The sequence below is a fragment of the Pleurodeles waltl genome, chromosome 5, assembly GCF_031143425.1.
Source record: "Pleurodeles waltl isolate 20211129_DDA chromosome 5, aPleWal1.hap1.20221129, whole genome shotgun sequence".
In the NCBI taxonomy this organism is placed as follows: domain Eukaryota; kingdom Metazoa; phylum Chordata; class Amphibia; order Caudata; family Salamandridae; genus Pleurodeles; species Pleurodeles waltl.
Window position 1 is genome coordinate 649239524 of NC_090444.1, and position 21638 is coordinate 649261161.

The following is a 21638-nucleotide window of genomic DNA, read 5'->3' on the forward strand; positions in this document are numbered from 1 at the left end:
CGCCATGCGCTCAAGAGTTATTAGCTCCCTGCCTGAATATCTAGAAAGCATCACGGCTGGGATGCAAGGCAAACCAAAACCGGAGGAGGGGCCATCACATGCTGTAACAGGAGGAAGCGTTACATAGTGTGATGGCCAACAGAAATGTTCTGGAATGTTCACTTAGTTAATACGCCATGGGAGGGAACTCAGCACACAAAGGATGGACATTTCACAAAATGGACCAATAAAAATTAAGCCTTTAAGACAAGCACAACAAAGCACAACAAAGAATGAATAGCAAGAGTGGGCGTGGGCGTGGTTAAAAGCCCACAGAGATTACAACAGACTCTAGAGCACTTACGTGCTTGACCCTAAAAATGGCTAGGAAGACAAGTATTAGTTATTTTTAATGTATATTGAATTATTGCAACTGTTTTTTCTGCTCATCTCTAAATTACACAAACAGCAACACCATATGGCAGCTGTCATAAGTGCAGCTGTTGACAAATAAGTTCTGGTGCTGATCCCTTGAAACCATCAGCTCAATTAAGCGCTGGTATAAATTAACTATCAGATCTAAATATGTGATGCAAACGTATTGACTGTGCAAGTTGCAGGTGTTATACCAGGGATGTTATATAAAAGTGCACTGTTCCAAAAGACAAAAAAAACTATTAACTATATAGGAAGATAGGGGCGAAGATATAGGATTGATATCAGGAGAGCCCTCAAGCACCCAATAGGGTAACAGGTTTCATCATTGGGCTATCTCCTCGTCAGAGCTGCAAAGTCTGGCGGACCACCCAGAAGTGGGGGTGGTACTTAACCGTAGGCCAATTGCCAAATAGAGGTCTGAAACGAGAACTGACTGAAAAAGAGAAAAGGGTGAGTGAGTGAGTGAAGGAGAGTGTGAGTAAAATAAAATTAGCTCTGAACCTAAAACATCACTTTAATGAATCAGAAAGAAGGTTTAGGCCAAGATTAAAAATGTATATATGGAGTCTTAGTGGGAATAATGTCCCGCTATACTCTATGAAGAAGGAAGGGGTAGTATGCCTAATCCTGTCTTATTAATGGTCAACATGTTACGCGTCTTTACTTGATCAATAAATGATCTCGTGACGCTTCGTCAGGACCCAGAAAACTACTTCTCCTATTCAAAAAAATTGTTAAGTGCTGGAATGTCACTTACAAATTGAAGACAAAATTTGTCAGAGTCAGTTGGTCAATCAGTCGCCCATCCCATATTCGAGACTGAGCTTCCTAGGACCGCGCTAGCCTCAACCAAGGAGATATTATTGTTTGCTCCTAAGTTCAGCGGGAACACCTACCCCGCGCCGCGCGCCTGTAGACTACAAACATGTTGACCACTAATACCTCCCAGGCAATTTCACTAAGTGAACATTTTTGTTGGCGATCACACTAGGTCACGCTTCCTCCTCCGGTTTTGGGTTGCCTTTCATCCCAGCTGCAATCCTTTCTAGACATTCACCCAGGGAGCCAATAAATCTTGCGCTCATGGTGGCCGTGGTGCTTTGAATTGACTTGCCTCTGTCAACTGTTTTACTTTTCATTTTCAATTTATGTGGCAAGAAAAGTCCAGTTAGGAATTTACAACGCTAATAGCTCTAACTCGAGCAAGTGCGAGACCATTGCATTGCAAATGCTTGTTTAACTTGGTATTATCTGTGGCCGTTAGTTTCGTGAAATTGAGATAATTCTGATGTATGGCAAAACTTTATGAATTTTCCAAAACGAAATTGTTACAGCATTTTGGGAGAGAACATTAAGTAACTGACACCTAGCGGTTCACTTTATGGTGAGGGTGAGGTCCCTCCATGACGTAAATGGTGCTCGTCCATTTAAGGCAATAAAAATGCCTCCATCTTTTTTGAGTTTGATACAGATCCTTACTCTTGCGCTTAAAATATTCCAAGATAGCGGCAGTGACCCAGGAAGATGTGTTGTAATGAGTTAAAGTGTTAAAGCCAAGAGTAATTTAATTTTTTCATAATTCGTGCAGAGTCATATAAGTATCATGGTTGGGAAGTGTCGCCGGCTGATCTCGATGAAGAAGAAGAGGATCTGCAAGCTGAACTAGAGGCTGAAGAGAATGCTGGAGAAGAAGAGGAACAAGAGGAGGAAGGGGACGAGGAGGAAGAAGTCAGTGCTTGGTTAATTCTGTGTGCCTTTTACATTACTAGAAATGTAAATTAAATGAACTAGGAATAATAACGTGACGTAAAAATGTAACTAACCTACAATGCCTAGAAAATTATGTTTATTGTCAAAGTGGTGATATATCAGTAGGTTGAACTTTCTGTAGTGCCGTGGAAATTAAACAGAGTGCATCAGAAAAGGTAGAGTCAATATGTGTGCCTAATTAATTAGTAACTGTGGTAACTGTATAATTTATATGTGCTTTACTATTACCCTTCAACATATCTTTGCATTTTATCTTCTGGCATTGTAATGCTTGGTTCAGTAGTTAACTGAGCAGGGATGCAGTTGTTAGTTTTGTTATGCCCTATGTTTGACCGATTAGATCTTTTTCATACAGCATCGGGTAAACTCCATAGAAACCAGACTGAAGTTATAGTGCTGGCTCAAATGCACAAAGCCACTGTAATTCGGCAGTTAAAAATGTTGCCTGCCATGTTTTGCTATTGATTTTGAGTATTTTTTCCTGTGTCATTCGAAAATGTTATGTATATTGTTTTTGCAAGGTGGGCAAGTTATGGCTTGTCCTATGTAATATTGCTACACAAATACACAGAAAAACAATTAAAACAAAAAAAATGTGTTCCTATCTCAAACACGCAAGAGCACAGAAACGTTCCAATTATGGTTACTATGGCACATATGGTATAGCCTGCGCAGCCCACCATGTTGTTCGCATCTTGTTTTTTTTTTTTCTTTCTGTGCAGTTGGCAAATTGATCTTTTTAGCATGGTGGGCAGATGTGTTGTGTGTTTTGAGAACCATAACATTCTGTGTGATTTTAGTCATTTGAGGCATTGAGTCAGAACTATAGCTCGAAACCCTACTGTTTAACGTTACCCATTATGTTTGTGTCATATTACTTGTTTATTTGGGGTATTTAACTTAAAAAGCTATTTTTCCGAAGTGCAGTTAACAATGAACAAAGACTAAAATTAGAATTTTTAGTCCTACCTTTTTATGTATGAACTGTTGATAAAACAATGGTGAGGGCTAGAAGATTATGCAATTCTGTTGCTGTAGGGTTTACCACATACATTTGAATCTACCATGTCTCTGCATGTTCTTTCATATTGTGCTTATAATTTACACATTAAAAAAAAAAGTTTCTGATGGATACAACTACCTGTGGATTCCTCACCTATTGAATACTCCAATTGCGCCAGCATTCAACGGAAATCTTCTTCCTAGCTTCTGCACGTCGACGAGGACGTCACCATTAACCATGCGACGCCGTCTGACGTCATACAGGCAATAAGAGGTCCTCGCCGACGTGCTGACGTCAGTTCCCTTTTTTCCGTGCCATTCAAAACGGTTATCTTCGAGGGAGCTACTGTTGCTACTTGACGTAGTTACAGTTATTTTTGCTGTTTTTTGCTTGAGACATTACAATGTCTCAAAGAAAGTCAGGATTCAAGCCCTGCAACAAGTGCGGTGGCAAAATGTCGGTTACGGACCCACATTCTGACTGTGGTGTCTTAGTTCCGACCACGACGTTGACAAGTGCGATTCTTGTCAACGTATGAATCCAAAGGCCTTAAAAGAACGCAAGGCCAAGCATTTTTGGGCGAAGTCAAAGAAGGAGAAAAGACATCACCGCAAATCGTCTTCACCGAAGTCGCATCGGCGTCATCGGGACTCCTGGCGTCGTCGAGAATCTCGATGCCGGTCGAGTAGGGAGAGGTCTCGATCGAGGCCACCTTCGACTCGATGTCGGAAGACTTGGGAAGTTAGTCCCACCGTCTCTCCCCAACCGCCGACGCCGTTGGCATCTCCGACTTCCCCGACTTCACCGATGTCACCTGTTAATCCTCCTTCGGTGTTCGAGGTTCCACGGCTTCAGGTGTTTTCACCGACCATGCAGACGTCGGGAGCGGCGTCTATGTCGCCTTCGACCCAGGCACCTCAGTACCCGGCTTTCCCAGCCCCTGGAGCTGATAGTTCCGCATTCTTGAATGCGATGTTCTCCATCTTCCAACAGATGGCTCCAGGTGGTGGACCGACTGGTCCTTCAGGCCCTTTGGCCTTCAACATGGGTGCTCCGGCTCCACTGCGACCAGCACCCTTTATGCCCTTTCTTCCCTTGGGAAATGTGGGCTCTGCTCTGGTGTCGGCGCCTGTGACGTCTGCGTCTGTGGCGTCAGTGTCTCAGCCAGCGACGCCGAGTAGACCTCCACCGGCTCCGGAACAGTCTTCTGTCCGTCCAACTCCTCGTTCGGCGCCGAAGAAATCCATGGCGCCGTTAGATCCAGCGTCTGATGGATCCGAGGAGCGGCGTCAAGCTTCGACATCTGCTGACGCCATGTCGATGCCGAGGATAGAAGAGAGACTGCATTCGAGGAGGCTTGCTCTACGCCTCCTTGAAGAGCAGGAATATCGGAGACAGACATTGGAGGAAGGGGAGATTGAGGACTCTCGTGAAAATCTCCATGGCTTGGACACGGCTAGTGGTCTGGACACCTCTCCAGAATGGGACTTGTCGTCACCTGGAGAGTACACGGAGGAGGCGGCAACCTTTCATTCAGTCATCAGAAAGGCGGCTGAGCCCAAACCAAACATCTTGACAGAAGTGCTGCACCCTGCCTCAACAACTGCAGAGCCACTTTTGCCTTTTAATGAGGCACTGTTGGATCCCATCATGGAAATCTGGAAGAAGCCGGTGTCCTCTTCGGCGGTGAATAGATCTGTGGCTCGGAGATATCGAGTTGCACCTGCTGATCCAGGCTTCCTTTCCAGGCACCCAACACCTGAAAGCCTGGTGGTTCAGGCTTCTTGCTCAGCCCGATTTGCTCCAGGATCCTTTCCAGCTGTGCCCTCAGATAGAGACTCTAAAAAAATGGACATATCGTCGAAGAAGGCTTTCTCGTCATGTAGCATGGCTTTGAAATCCACCAATGCTACTCATACTGAGGTGCCTCAAGAATGAATGAGCCTGGTTTCTGATGCTCAAGCAGCGGCAACCCAGGTTATTCAATCTGGGTTAGATACGACCGACTCTGTTGCTAGAGCTATGGGTACTGCTGTGGCTACAAGGAGGCAGGCCTGGCTTCGTAGCTCTGGATTTTCTTCTGATGTACAATCGACCCTCTTGGACCTTTCTTTCGATGGCGATAAGCTTTTCGGCTCCAAGGCTGTTTCAGCTCTAGAGAGGTTCAAAGAGAGTAGGGCCACTGCCAAGTCTTTGGGATTGCAAGCCTCTTCTGCTTCCTCCAGATTTTTTAGGAGGTTTCGAGGATTTGGTAGTTGTTCCTCCTCCTCCTTTAGAGGAAAATTCCAGCATCAGCCCACCTCCGCTCTCTCCTATAGATCTTACAGAGGGAAGGGTAGGGTCCGCACCAGGGGAGCCACTCAGCAGCACTCTGCCTCTTCCTCTTCCTCTGGAGGGGTGCAGCATGGGAAGCAGCCTTAGACTTCCGCCAATTCCTTTTCACTCCACTCCTGTAGGGGGGAGGTTATTGAACTTTCTCCACAAGAGGGAGGTCATAACATCAGACTCCTGGGTTACCAGCATTGTGAGGAAAGGCTATGCCCTACCCTTTCGGGAGTTTCCACCCCCCATCCCGCCCGCCCTTCCTACTGTACAGAAGATCATCTCCTGTTGCTACAACAGGAGGTTCAAGTCCTCCTTTCAAAGGGTGCGGTGGAGTTGGTTTCAGAGCAGGAAAGGGGTCAGGGTTGTTACTCAAGATACTTCCTGATCCCCAAGAAGGATGGTCGGTTAAGGCCAATTATGGACCTGAGGATCTTGAATTGGTTCCTCAAACAGGAAAAGTTCAAGATGCTGACCCTCGCTCAGGTGCTTTTGGCACTGAACGATGGAGATTGGATGGTGTCTGTCAACTTGCAGGATGCTTACTTTCATATCCCGATACTCAAGTCGCACAGGAAGTATCTCCGGTTTGTGGAGGGGTCGCATCAGTTTGCGGTCCTTCCGTTGTTTGGTCTTACTTCAGCACCCCGAGTCTTCACAAAGGTGATGTCGGTGGTTGCGGCAGAGCTCAGAAGGAAGGGGATAGCAGTATTCCCGTACCTGGACGACTGGTTGATCAAAGCCAAGTCTCCGGAGCTCTTGTTGCGTCACCTTCAGTCGACAACCCAGTTGTTGTTCGACCTGGGTTTTTCAGTGAATGTACCCAAATCTCACCTAGAGCCCTCTCAGCGCCTCCTGTTCATAGGGGCAGTACTGGATACAACATTGAGTCGCGCCTTTCCTCCACCTCAGCGGATTCAGGACATTCAGGTGTTGGTTCCAATGTTTCAAAGTGGAGTGGTCATTCCGTTCCTCAAGGTCCCACACCTGCTGGGTCTGTTTGCTTCTTGCATTCTGCTGGTCACTCACGCTCGCTGGCACATGAGGGCTCTTCAGTGGTGCCTCCAAAAGCAGTGGTCTCAACACAAAGGGGATCTCGAGGGTTCAGTGAAGATCTCCAGAGATGCTGCCATGGATTTAAAATGGTGGGTTGCGAACGGCAATCTTTCCCGAGGAAGGCCGTTCTCGCAAATTCCGCCGGTGGCCACAGTAATAACGGATGCTTCCACTCTAGGGTAGGGAGCTCATCTGGGGGACCTGGAGATCAAAGGTCTTTGGTCTCCAGTAGAACAGATGTTTCATATAAATCTGTTGGAGTTGCGGGCTGTACGTCTGGCTCTCAAGACCTTCCTCCCGTCCCTTCGCGGTCAGTCGGTTCAGGTCCTAACGGACAATACTACCGCGATGTGGTATATAAACAAGCAGGGAGGAGTAGGGTCGTACCTTCTCTGCAGAGAAGCTCTACGACTTTGGTCCTGGGCAAAGGACCATCAGATTTGCTTGGTAGCAAATCAACTGGCCGGAGTCTTGAACTTACATGCGGACAGTCTCAGTCGCCACTTCTCGGCCGATCACGAGTGGCGTCTCCATCTGGATCAGGTCCGTCTAATCTTCCAGATGTGGGGGTTTCCTCGGATAGATCTGTTTGCCACTCGGGAGAACTTGCACTGCCCGTTATTCTGCAACCTCCAGTATCCGGGACAAGGAGCATTGGGGGACGCGTTTCAGATGACCTGGTGCGACCAGTTGCTTTACGCGTTCCCCCCCATACCTTTGATTCCTCGAGTTTTGAGGAAAATACGCCAAGACCGGGCCCAAGTCATCCTAATAGCTCCGGATTGGCCAAGGAGGGTATGGTACACAGACCTTCTCCAACTCTCTCTATGCCCCCGCTCTGTCTCCCTCTCAGGGCAGACCTCCTCTCGCAGTCGCAGGGGCAGGTTTTACACCCTCACCTCCAGAGCCTGCACCTTCATGCCTGGAGATTGAACGGGGCAACCTGAGTTCCTTTTCTCTCCCGCCTGATGTAGTGGATGTTATCTTATCAGCCAGGCGACACTCCACTTAATCCCTCTACGCTAATAGGTGGGCTAAATTTGTGATTTGGGGTGGAGAGAGGCAAATGGATCCCTTACGTGCTCACTTATCAGATGTCTTGTCTTTTGCATTGTCTCTGGCACAGAGGGGTTGTGCAGTGGCTACGGTTAAAGGATATTTATCTGCCCTGTCAGCCTTTCTATAGCTTCCTGACCAGCCTTCTCTATTCAAATCCCCTATAGTACTTAGATTTTTAAAAGGTCTTATTAACAAATTTCCTCCCACTCCTTTCCTTATGCTTCAGTGGGATTTAAACCTGGTTCTGACTTTTCTTATGGGTTCCCCGTTTGAGCCTATGCATTCTTGCCCCTTAAGGTTGTTGGTCCTAAAGACTGTTTTCCTGGTTGCAATTACTTCCGCAAGAAGAGTGAGTGAGCTGCAGGCTCTATCTGTTAAACCTCCTTACACATCTTTTTATGGGGAGAAGGTGGTGTTGAGGACCAAGGCTGCTTTCCTACCGAAGGTTGTTTCACCCTTTCATATGGCCCAAACGATTACTCTTTCCTCGTTTTATCCTCCGCCTCATCCTTCAAAAGAAGAAGAGAGACTACACCGCTTAGACCCGAGGAGAGCGCTAACCTTTTATGTGGACAGAACGAAGGATTTCAGGCTGGAGGATCAGCTGTTCATCGGGTACGTGGGAAAGAGGAGAGGAAAGGCAGTCTACAAGAGAACACTCTCCAGGTGGGTCATTCTTTGCATTAAAATGTGTTACTCTTTAGCAAAGAAGGAACCCCCTGATGGTATAAGAGCTCATTCCACCAGAGCTAAATCGGCCTCTTCAGCCTTGGCTAGGGGTGTTCCTGTGGTTGACATCTGCAAGGCCGCAACTTGGTCATCCCTCCACACTATTGCGAAGCATTACTGCTTGGACTCTGAGGTTAGGAGGGATGGCCATTTTGCACGGTCAGTGCTGCAGGATTTCTTGGTTTGACCATTCTTTGGGACTCTATTCAATAGGTGAGGAATCCACAGGTAGTTGTATCCATCAGAAGAACGAGTTACTTACCTTCGGTAACAACTTTTCTGGTGGATACGTTAGCTACCTGTGGATTCCTCACGGTCCCACCCGCCTCCCCGTTGCCTGTCTGGTCTAACCAAGTTATTCTTGGGTGTGCTCCTCTTGGTATTTGAGGGCTTGTTAATATACTGTATTTATTTATTTATTTGTTTAAAAAAAAAATCTTGTGTTTTTGGAATGATGTTTTTATCTTGAATACTATTAAATATTGTTATTTGATTGATTGTCTCAATGGACTATTAGTCTCAGGCACGTAAAAAATGTTGGTACTGATGTCGGCACGTCGACGAGGACCTCTTATTGCCTGTATGACGTCATACGGCATCGCGTGGGCAACGGTGACATCCTCGTCGACGTGCAGAAGCTAGGAAGAAGATTTCCGTCGAATGCTGGCGCATGGGAGTATTCAATAGGTGAGGAATCCACAGGTAGCTAATGTATCCACCAGAAAAGTCATTACCGAAGGTAAGTAACTCGTTCTTCTGGCTCAAATGAATTAAAATAATATTTTTCTTTTCTTTTTGCCACCTAATTTAGTTATCATGCCTCATAATTTAGGTAACCTTCCTGCATAAGCCTAGTGGCACTGACATCGGTAAAACTCAGCAAAGTTATTTAGGGGTCGTCACTATGATAATGAACTCTGTATTTCACAAGGTAAAATGAAATGTGGACATTATTTTGTAGTTCTATGAAATATGGGTTGCATCGTAATGATAATACCCAAACCCTAGTGCAGAGCTTTACCGTTGTCAGGGTCTGAAGGATTATGTGGCAGCAGAGAAATAAACTATCCAGCAGGTTACCTAAATTATGTGGCTTGAAGAGGCAAATTATATGGCACATTCTCTGGAAGTATAATTTTGATCCATCCAAGTTAAAATCAACATGTTTTGTTAATCTGCAAATAATGAGACAGATTATGGGGCAAGTGTGGAAGTCTATAACTATGCAATAAATTCCTCTGCATCTGAATCCCACAATTAAGTTGGTATCAGCATTGTATGCAGCCTGGAGTTATTAGACAGAATTGTTTCAGTATGACAATTTCTACTTAGCTTATAAGTATGTGTCTACCAGGTACTAAACTATATACATGTGCTTGTTTTGCTTCAGAAGACGTGCTATCTGTAAAGTTTTCACCACGGTATGAAGGCTGCAGGTAGTATAATATTTAGTACTTGAGGCGTTGCTTATTATAAGCTAATAGTGTTTTTGATGCCAAACGTTGCATAGAGTTTTCACTGTTCTTAGTAGATGGATTTAAATACAATGTAATGTAATTTTTCGTGAGTTTCACTATCTGGAAACAGTCTGGTTGAGGGTAATCTCTCTCAATACAGTGAATACTGTTTACATTACCCATTACTCATTTCAACTTCATTTCTCAATATAGGCTTGGTCACTGTCAGTGGTTGGATACACATAAAAGCTGTCCTTAGTAGGGCATTCCTTTAGGAACAGATGTTCAGTAATTTTAGGAACTTGGTTTTCTCTGAACATTTGTATACAGATTGACACCATACGCAATAATGGTTTCCTATATATCTGTGGATGACTGTTAAGGTGAACTATGCTGCCCGTGAACTATATGGTATATGATATACGGTCAATGTGACACATAACGCATGCTTTCTACACCTAATGGAGCTGTTTCTGTGATGGCATTAATGATGCTTCATATTCTTCAGAGCCATTTTGTACTTAGATTCAGAGCTCTAATGCTATATCTCTTTATAGAGCAATGTGTAAAAAAGAAGTTTGGGTGATGTTATTAGCGATGTCATTTGAGATCTCATCAGTGATGGCATCAATGATGACATAGGACATGTCATATGTGAGGTAATAAGCAGTGCATTGTGAGGGTGCAAATTGTGGTGAATTTCTGTGTTTTTTTTTAGTTCAGAACATTAATGCTGTCACTGGCAAATTTACCTAACTATAACGTTACTTTAACCTTTTTTTTTTTCCAGTGAACTTCTAGGTTTTTGTAAAACATAAAGTAATACTTATTTACCATATGTAAAGCCAAACCCTGCTGTGCCCAGCATTCGGCCGAGCGCAACGGCAAGTTCGCACAGGGCCTTATGGTTTTTAAAGGGGAAGGGGCCATGTGGCTCCTGTCCCCAAGCCTTAGAGACCCCAGGGCCTTCTGTTTTCCTGTAGGGGAGGGGGACCAAGTGGTCCTCTCCATGAGCCAGACCAATAGGTTTTTATTACCTTATTAGGCCCATTCTGCCAATGCCATTTTTTTAATGAAAGGGTGGCGGGGGGAGGAGGGGGTGTTTGGTCCCCCTCCTGGAGCCTTTTTAGGTCCTGGAGACCCCATCCTCCAGGGCCATTTTTTTATTATAGGGGAGTAGGGGCCTCGAGGCCCCCCTTTCCTTAGCAGTGTTAGGCCCAGGGGACCACATGCCCTAGGGTCACTTCCTCAAATAAAAAGGAGGGGGCTGAACAATCCCACTCCTAGAGCCTTGTAAGGCCCTGGGGACCCTATTCCTCCTGGGCCTTTTTTTAAAATTTTATTAAAGGGGAGGGGAGCCGTGCGCCCCACCTCCCAAGCCTCTTTAGGCCCCGGAGACCACATCTCCAGGGGTGTACATATATGTTAAAAGTGGAGGGGAGGCTCCGCAGCCCTCTCCCTAAGCTTTGTTAGACCCTGGGGACCCCATCCCCCAGGGCCATTTCTAAAAAATAAAGGGGAAGGAGGGTTGTTCTGCCTCCTACCCGGGCCGCTATCAGCCCCCAGGGCTCTATTCCCCAGCGACCTGAACATTTAAAGGTGGGTACCGTGGTGTCCTCTCAGGGCACCAACCATACAGTTGTTGGGGACCACAGGGGAAGCCCCAAGGTACTCACAGCCCCAGCCGGCTCCCATGTAGCAGGAGCCAGTATTGCTCCCATCCGGAGTGAGCAGCTTCTAATTCTACACACTCCAGGCAGGAGCAATATTTTGATCTGTTTCTCTGCATACACTGAAGTGGCCAGGGAAACAGATCACAAGTCTGCTTCCAGCCAATGGGAGCATTTATAAAGCTTCCACTTGCTGGGACTGGATTTGGTGCTTTCTTCTGCTTGGTGGGAAATTCAAAAATTCTTAATATTATTTTAGATTTTTAGAGCACGTAGCTACCCAGACTTGGTTTCCCAAGCCTCTAAAAACCCTGGGAGCCCACCCCAGGGTCTGAGGTTACTTAAAATGAGGAGGGGAGCCTTACGGCCCCCCAATTCCCACACGGTTAGCAGTCCTGTGGACCCCATCCCCCGAGACCCACATTTGTAAAAGTCAGGGACCCTGCTGCCCAACCAGGGCACCCAGAATACTCTGTTGGGGCAGTGGAAGGAGCCCCTAGGCCTCTGCAGCCTCAGCCATCTCCCTGCATGCAGCGGGAGCCAGCGTTTCTCCCACCTGGAGGGAGCAGCTAGTAATGCTTCTCCCTGCGCGCGGGAGCAATATTTTGATCTGTTCTCCTGCCCACATCTGTGCAGACAGGGAAACAGATCAAAAGTCTGCTCCCAGCGGGTGACAGCATTTTTTAAGCTCCCCCCCGCTGGTAGCTGACTTAGTGTTTGCTCCTGCTTGGAAGGAAATTCAAAAATGCTCCCGCCAAGCTAGAGCAAGCACAGGCTTCCCTGCCTGTGCTGTTCGTGGCAGGGAAACCTATATGTCGAGGGTCGACACCCTGGGACATAGCTACTGAGCCAGCCCTGGCAGATTGGGTCCCAGGGTTAATAATGGCTTAGGACGCAGGGCCACATGGATACCTCCTCTTTTTATTACACTGAAGATCCAGAGGTGGTCACCCTGGGGCATTTGTGGCTTAGGGACAGGGGGCCACACAGCCCCCTCCCTATATTAACACATTTTGCCCAGGGGTGGGCTTCCCAGGGCCTCTGGAAGGTCGGGGAGGGGCCCATGCAGCCCCCTCCACCTTTATGAATGCAGCCCCAGGTGTGGGCTCCCCGGGGCATAAACATAATAAATGTGTCCCAGTTGCCATTTTTTTTTCCCAGGTTCCTCAAGGTCACAGCTGTTTTTGCAGATTTTTTTTCTTTTTGGCCTCTTGGGGAGGGGGTCCCTCTTGGTCCTCCCATAGGACCTAGGGGGTCAGGGCATCCCTACTCTGCCCTTTATAATATTGTTTTTTCTAACTTCAGGATGGGGGCCTAATTCCCGGAGTCCAGTAATGGCTGCCAACAACATTTTTCTCATGTTGCTGGCAGCCAGTCAGAGCACCCTTGTGGGAGCCTGACTCCCTCAGGAAGGAGAGGGGCAGAGGAAAATAAAGCTCCGTGGCCCAATCAGAACACTCTATTTTTTTAATCTCTTGATCCTGTCACTGACTCAACCATCCAGATGTATAAATATTTTTGACCTTTCATTTCCAAAAAAAATAAATAAAAAAAATGTACTGAACCTATTTACACCAAATCACAAAACGCACAACCTGTGGACCACCATCAAGCCTCCTGCCAAATTTGGTCCAATTCCATTCAGCAGTGTTTGATGTACCCCATCTTAAAGACGACTGTGGAAAATGCATGGGGATTTTGAGTTTTGGGAACCCCCTCTTTTCTCGACCCCACCCCTGCTTGATAAATCACCCTAAAACTTTAAGTGCACAAGCTAGTCAAAAAGTATCACCTTTTTGCAAAGTTTTGTGGAGATTCGTCAAACAGGGCCAAAGTTATTAGCAACACAAAAAATGACTTTCTTATGGAATAACTGGCTAATATACCCGGCTCAAATGCTATGTCTCGGGGAGCCCACCCCAATACATAGCAGTTTCCCTGCCCACAGAAGCTCGAGCAGGTAACCCTGTGTTAGTTCTTGCTTGGCGGTTGTAGTTGTAAGTATTTTCAAACACCAAGACTGCTCCCAGCGGGTGGGAGCTTCCAAAAAGCAGACTTTCGATCTCTTTACCTGCCTGACTCACTGCAGGTGGGGAAACATCTAAATATTGCTCCTGCCCACAGGGAGCAGACTTAGGAGCTGCTCCCTGCAGTCAGGAGCAATGCCGGCATCTGCAGGATGCGGAGAACTGGCTGGGGCTCTGGGGGGCCTGGGGGCTCCCCCTGCGGCCACCAACGATAGCATGGTGGGTGCAGTTGGTGGGCACCAGGACACTGACATTAACTGGTGCCAGGTCCCGGGGTATGAGGTTCCCAGGGCCAAAAACATTCTGGGGAGCCCATAAAAACAACACTGGGTTTGAAATCCGCCCAGCGAGAGGGGCCATGTAGTCTGGTCCGAGGGATTGGGTCCCTGGGCCTGAAATTGACCTGAGGAGGGGGGGACCATCTGGCCCCCTAATAACAACACCTGGTCCTGGAGGATGGGGCCCCCAGGGGCAACATTGGCTCGGGATGGGGGCTGCACGAACCTTTCCCCTTAATTATAATGAGTGGCCCTGGGTCTGGGGTCCCCAGAGCCTATCAAGGCTTGATGAGGGAGGGCTACGTGGCCCGCCTTCTCTTTAAATACAAAAAACACATTGGGATTGGGTCCCCAGGGCCTAACAAGACTAGGGGAGGAGACTGTATGGTCATAAAAATATTACCTTATAGCTAAAAATCGCTAGAAATTCACTGAAAAAACAAAGGTTTAAGTAAGGTGATAGTTAAGTGAATTTGCCAGTGACAACATTAATGCTTTGAACAAAACAAAGAAATACACTATATCTTAACTATAACTTGCGCTCCCACCATGGACTGCTTATGACTTCAAATATGTCATCGCTCATGACCTGTTCAGTGACAAGATTTATGACATCACTGAAGGCATATCAAATGACATTGATGGCATCACTGATGACATCATATAGTGAATGTGTAAGTTTCGTGGTTTTTACTTGGTAGCTATAGTTAGGACCATTTTCCGCAAGGAGACGCATTTCTTTTGTTTTGCAAACAAAACCGCTAAAATTCACAAGTTCTATCTCAAGTAACTATAACTAGTGCCCTAACATAACTGTAACTCACTCCCCTGCCATACACAGTGTTGATATCAGTGTTATTGTTTCAGATGGCATTAAGGATGATCAATGTTATCAATGCAGTCATTGAACATGTCATGAGTGATGTAATATGTGAGGGTACAGGCAACTAATAGTTACTTAAGGGCACTAGTTAAAGTTACTTGAAATGTCTATAACTGGTGAAATCCAGAGGTTTTGTTAGTTTTAAACATTATATTTTTTACTGACCTTTTCATCTACCTGTAAAATCCCTTTAGCCTTTGTTTTTTCAGTAAAGATTCAAGGTTTTTTTTGTGTAAAATAGGATATAATTACAGTTCCTAACTATAAGGTTAATTTAACCATTGTTTCTTTTTTATTTATTTTTATTTAAAGTAACATCACTGTCTCAATGCACAGCATCTGGTTGGGCGCACAGCCTGCTCCAACTCCCAGGGGCACCCAAGCCGTGCACCCCTCTGGGACCCTACACCTTGCCCCTCCCCCCACACTCCCCCCACACAAAGCCCAGTGTTTCCCAATACCCCTACCTTGCCCTTTATATCTTACTTTATTTTATTTTATTGAACTCAGGAACTGCGCCCCCAAATCTTAAGATGGCAGCCGCAAATATTCCTTGAAGTTGCAGCCAGATCCACTGTGGTTAATTGCAGCCAACCAATCACAACATGGGTGGATCTGTGAAGCCTCCATGGTAGATCCACAATGATGGATTGCTGCAAAACGTTCTGGGAAGAAGCTGAGATGGATGAGACTTTTTTAAAGTTTCATGAACATTTGTCAAAAAGCGCAAAAGTTAACAGCAAACCAAAAATGTCATTTTATATGGAAACGTGGTCCTAACTTGTGAATTCAGAAAAAAAATATGAACTACAGCTGTGTATGGCCAACCCCCACTATGTGGTTTGTACATTTCTCCATTAGAAAAACATATTATAATAAACATTAAGTAAAACAGTACTTAGCTGAAGAGTTGACCTGCAAAGAAAGAAGCACAGGTAGGATGTGATTGTGACTAACAGGAGGAGACCTCATCTACAGACCAGAAAGAAATGGCTGAAACTACTCTTGTCCCCGGGGTAATGGGGAATGTTACTGGTTTAAATTATTTTTCTTTGCTGCTGTGTTATTCTAATAAATAAAAAGAAGCATAATACTAGGTTCCATCCTGAAATCCGACCTTCTGTCTCACAATTATAGCATGTGAACATATTATGCTGAGGTGGAAATATATAAATCCTCATTTCTATTTTTAAATGTAAATTACAAAAAGGCAACTAAACCAATGAAAACATGTTTTCCAAATGACTAATTCTTTTAATATGTATATGCTCATACATGTTTCTTGCATTTAGGATGAAGATGCAAAGCTTGAGAAGAAAAAGCATTTTGGGGACACCAGGCACTTTTGTCCAGTGGCTCTAAAAGAATCATTTGTCCTTTGGCCAGGAAGCTCAGAATACGCAGCAAAATATCGAGAGAAGGTTTACAATTGCTCAAGTCCTGCAGCTAGAGACAAGTTTTTGGAAAAGCCGGAGGAGTATGTTGCTTTACAGGAACCACTTAAAGTAAGATAACCTGTTAATGTTTCATATGGATTTCAGTACAAAATTTAGGGTGATATGGAGAATGATTGTGTATGCTATGTAACAATGTATACAGCAATGTTAGAACTTAGATCTGCTGGAAATTAGTTTCTTTCTAGTGTGGAGAACTGTAGCATCATGCCATACTCTCCTCCACCTAATAGTTTCTCTCTCAATACAAAGGGTGGAAACTGTTACTCAGTTGTTTTAATTCATATAAAATACACATATTTTATTGAGTCATGCAATACAGGTATATTCCTAAAAATCACCCAGACTCAAATATTTCTCACAAGACTTCTTCTGCCTGTGAAGCTTTCACAGTGGTACCTCAGGAGCTAATGAAGCTGACACTTGATTTTGTGTCTGACTATTAGGTGTTTTTTCTTTTCCTGATACTCTATCATTCAGAAAAGGAAATCTAAAATCAAAGCAGTTATAAACTTTGAGGCGTTCAGCAGATTATTGAACCTGTTTTATTATGATTCTTCTGCTGTGAAAAGAGAGAAGTGCACAATTTTCTCTGTGCAGTACTCAAACTTGAGCCTCGTTTTGCATAATTCCACTTGCATTGATGCATAGTGGTAGTAATACTTTATTGCATACATTAAAAGAATCCTATACCATAAATAAGTTTAGCTATAAAACGAAGAAATTGAAAATGAATAGTTAAAGGTAAACTCAGTGCTAACATTAGGCTTGGCAGTTTGTAGGAAGCTGGCTCTGTATATACTATATCAAAATGAGATATAGTGTACACAGAGTCCAGGGTTTCCCCAAGAGGCTTGACAGAGGCGATAATAGATAATACTAATGCTCTATTTATGGTAGTGTGGTCGAGCAGTTAGGCTTATCTGAGGGTAGTGTTAAGCATTTGTTGTACACACACAATCAATAAGTGAAAACACACACTCAATGACTTAACTCCAGACCAATAGGTTTTTATATAGAAAAATATTCTTCTGTTTATTTATTTCTAGAACCACAAGATTCATTTAGCAGGTAAGTACATTAAATGAAAGGTACTTTGCATAGTAATACTTAGACCTTTGAATAGATTCAACAAAGTACTCAGTTTTCTTTAAAATGGCAAAAAGCTATTTTAAAAGTGGACACTGCAATTTTCAACAGTTTCAGGGGAGGTAAGTAAAGTACAGCTTCAGAGGTAAGTAATCAACTTAAAGGTTCAGTATCCTGGGAATAGGTAGCCCACCGTTGGGGGTTCACGATAACCCCAAACACCCAGCACCAGCAACACCAGGCCGGTCAGGTGCAGAGGTCAAACAGGAGGCAAAATAATATGGGTACCTATGGAGAAAGGGGTAGTCCAGTTCTGGTCTGCTTGCAGGTAAGTACCTTTGTTGTCGGAGGGCAGACCAGGGGGGTTTGAAGGAGTACTAGTACCCCAAGTAGGCACAGGAACCACACCCTCAGCGGCACAGGGGTGGCCGGGTGTAGTGTGTGAAAAGGGCATTGGGTTCCCAATAGAACTCAATGGGAGGGACCAGAGGGGTCACTTAGGCGCTGCAGGCAGGGCACGGGGGGCTTCTCGGGCAAGCCACCAACTGGGCAAGGGTGAGGGCCGCCTGCTGGCCGTTGCTGCACCGGTGGTCAGTTTCTATCGGGCCTGGGGGCTGCGGGTGCAGTGTTTCGCCAGGCGACGGATATCTTCGTTGTGGACAGTCTGGGTCAGATGCAGGCTGTTTGCATCGCTGGATTCCGCCAACAAGCCTTGGTTCAAGCAAGTACACAGTTTGCGTCAAAAAGGAGATGCCTGGACCCAGGAGGGACCTGGGGGTCTCAACTCGAACTGAGGAGACAGAGGGGGCTCCCAGCACTTCAGAGAGCCCTCAGAAGACCAGGCAGCACTCACGGGAGTCCCAGAACACAGGGACAAAGAAGATGCAAAGTGCGTTCATTGCAGCACTACATTAGAAGGTCCAACGCTGCCGGAGAACAACTCAGGGAGCTGTGCATTGCAGGATGGAGTGCTGGGGACCTGGGCTACGTTGTACGCAAAGGATTCTTGGACGAAGTGCACAGAAGCCCAAGGAGCTGCAGAAGACATGGTGCACAGTAGTATTGTCGCAGCACGGGGAGGCAAGCTCTTACGTCCACCAAATTTGGACAGCTTGACTTTGGGACAGTCTGGGTCACTTCGTTCCACCACCTGGGTTCCAGGGAGCACACTCGTCGTCAGGAGAGGAGTCCCAGAGTACTGGTCGCCGTCGCAGTAGGGTGCCTGCAGAAGCTGGGAAGTGACTCCGTCACTCCATGGGAGATTCCTTCGGTTCTTCTGGTGCAGGGTGAAGACAGGCAGCCTTCAGAGCGTGCACACCTTGGAAACTCTTGCAAAAGCTGGCTGGAGCTGAAGATGCAGGTCACAGGAGTCGTCCTGGATACTTTGTTGCAGTTACAGCGGCTCCTGGAGCAGTCTGCGGTTTATCCAACGGTCAGAAGCTGAAGTAGAGGATTCAGAGGAGTCCTGGAGGAACCTTGCAAACCGAATCTGAGGAAACACCCAGAGGAGAGACCCTAAAAAGCCCTGAGAGGGGGATTGGCTACAGGAGGGGTTGCTGACATCCCCTGCTGGCACTGGCCACTCGGAGGTCTCCAGAGTGTCCCCAACCTTATAATCCAAGATGGCTAACGCCAGGGACACTCTGGAGGAGCTCTGGGCCCCACCCCTGGGGTGGTGATGGACAGGGGAGTGGTCACTCCCTTTTCCTTTGTCCAGTTTCGCACCAGAGCAGGGACTGGGAGTCCCTGAACCAGTGTAGACTGGCTTATGCAAGGAGGGAACCATCTGTGCCCTTCAATGCATTTCCAGAGGCTCTGGGAGCCTACACCTCCCAAGCCTTTGACACCTATTTCCAAACGGAGAGGGTGTAACACCCCCCTCCCTAAGGAAATGCATTGTTCTGCCTTCCTGGGACTGAGCTGCTCAGTCCCCAGGAGGGCTGAACTCTCTGTGAGGTGGCAGCATATGGGCTGCAGTGGAAACCTCAGAGAGCTGGTTTGGCAGTAGTGGGGGTCAATGGTGCATGGGATTTCTCCCCCCCCATACCAAATTTGGAATTAGGGAACAATTCCATGATCCCGGACACCTCACATGGCCATATTCGGAGGTACCATTGTGAAGCTACATATATGTATTGGCATATATGTAGTGCACATGTGTAATGGTATCCCCGCACTCACGAAGTCCAGGAAATTGGCCCTGGACAACATGGGGGCACCTTTGCTAGTACAAGGGTGCCCTCACACACAGTAACTTTACACCTAGCCTTAAGTAAATGAAGGTGAGACATATAGGTGACTTATAAGTTACTTAAGTGCAGTGAAAATTACTGTAAAATAGTGTGTGCACTATTTCACTCAGGCTCCAGTGGCAGTCCTGAAGAAAGGCTTGTCTGAGCTCCTTATGGGTGGCAAAAGAAATGCTGCAGCCCATAAGGATCTCCTGGAACCCCAATGCCCTGGATACCTAGGTACCATATATTAGGGATTTATAAGGGGGGGGTCCAGTGTGCCAATTAGAATATGGAGTCACTAGTGACAAATTTGGTAAGTAGAGAGAGCATAAGCACTGGAGTTCTGGTTAGCAAAACTTCAGTGACACAGTTAAGCATACTGACAACACACACAGAGGCCACACACTATAAGCACTAGGGTCCTGGCTAGCAGGATCCCAGTGAGACGGGCAAAACATACTGACAAACAGGCAGAAATTGGGAGTAACATGGCAAGAAATATGGTACTTTCCTACAATCCTACACTGGCTTTCGTGTGGCTTTATTGGACTGAGAATTCCCAGTATTCAGTGTAGCTTTATGGTGCTGTGGAGTTCTTAACGACAAACTCCCAGACCATATACTCAGTATGGCCACCCTGCACTGTCCTTGAGGGTAGGACCCTGAGGGGAGGGGGGCACACTTCTATTCCTATTGTGGGAATCCTCCAAAACTAAGATGGAGGATTTCTAAAGGCAGGGGTCACCTCAGCTCAGGACACCTTAGGGGCTGTCCTGACTGGTGGGTGACTCCTCCTTGTTTTTCATATTATCTCCTATGGACTTGTCGCCAAAAGTGGGGACTGTGTCCTGGGGGCGGGCATCTCCATTAGCTGGAGTGCCCTGGGGCATTGTAACACGAAGCCTGAGCCTTTGAGGCTCACTGCTAGGTGTTACAGTTCCTTCAAGGGTGAGGTGTTAAGCACCTCAACCAATTACAGGCTTTGTTTCTGGCCTCAGAGCACAAAGGCTCTCACCCTATGGGGTCAGAAACTCATCTCAGTGGCAGGCTGGCACAGACCAGTCAGTCCTGCACTGAAGGATTGGGTAAAATACAGGGGGCATCTCTAAGAAGCCCCCTGTATGCATTTTTTAATAAATCCAGTAATGGCATCATTGTGGGTTTATTATTCTGAGAAGTTTAATAACAAACTTCCCAGTGTTCAGTGTAGCCATTATGGAGCTGTGGATTTCGTTTGGACAAACTCCCAGACCATATACTTAATATGGCCACCCTGTGCGTACAATGTCTAAGAACTGACTTATACACTGTAGGGGCATATTGCTCATGCAGCTATGCCCTCACCTGTGGTATAGTGCACCATGCCTTAGGGCTGTAACGCCTGCTAGAGGGGTGACTTTCCTATGCCACAAGCAGTGGTTTAGGGACACGGCACCCTGAGGGGAGTGCCAAGTCGACTTGGTCTTTCTCCCCACCAGCACACACAAGCTGCCAGGCAGTGTGCATGTGCTGAGTGAGGGGTCCCCAGGGTGGCAAAATACATGCTGCAGCCCTTAGAGACCTTCCCTGGCCACAGGGCTCTTGGCTCCAGGGGTACCTTTTACAAGGGACTTAACTGTGTGCCCGGGCTGTGCCAATTGTGGAAACACTGGTACAGTTTTAGGGAAAGAACACTGGTGCTGGGGCCTGGTTAGCAGAGTCCCAGCACACTTTCAATCAAAGTTGGCATCAACACTAGGCAAAAGGTTGGTGTAACCATGCCAACAGTGGCATTTTCCTATAATGGTTCATCAAGGTTACGAACATTTTAAAAGGCCTTGCCATCATTGAGTATCACACAATCAAGAAATTCAACATGGATTTCACACTCAGTGATACAATTGCAATTGTACAGTGTATTCTACTCCTGCTCTCCATGGCTGGTGTAGTGGTATAATTAAAATGGTGGATCCCCCCCCCCCCCGGTTTCTCTACCTCTTTCTTAATATGCCTTTCCAACTCACTAACTCTTTTTTTACCATGTTTCAGAGCTTGCGCTTGAAATATATTTGGGCTGGCCGGCATCCGTGTATTGGATGAGATACCCTGGTGCTCCCATATGAGAGGGTGGCTTTGGCGTTCCACACCTACACTTCTACTGTTTAGCGGTGCAATGCCACTTAGTCCAGCATTGGTATCACACTGATGCAC

General features: G+C 46.3%; 1 protein-coding gene and 1 long non-coding RNA gene across 5 annotated transcripts in view; one reads left to right on the plus strand and one right to left on the minus strand.

Moving 5' to 3' along the window:
- Positions 1 to 21638, plus strand: part of AK9 (adenylate kinase 9) — an 824487-nt gene that overhangs the window by 366011 nt on the left and 436838 nt on the right. For all 4 annotated transcript variants that reach the window (XM_069234515.1, XM_069234516.1, XM_069234517.1 and 1 more), the window contains 2 exons: positions 2006 to 2145; positions 15964 to 16176. In XM_069234515.1, the coding sequence (XP_069090616.1) occupies positions 2006 to 2145; positions 15964 to 16176 (353 nt within the window). The remainder of the gene's footprint in view (positions 1 to 2005; positions 2146 to 15963; positions 16177 to 21638) is intronic.
- Positions 1 to 21638, minus strand: part of LOC138295903 (uncharacterized) — a 419369-nt gene that overhangs the window by 123077 nt on the left and 274654 nt on the right. The window lies entirely within an intron of this gene.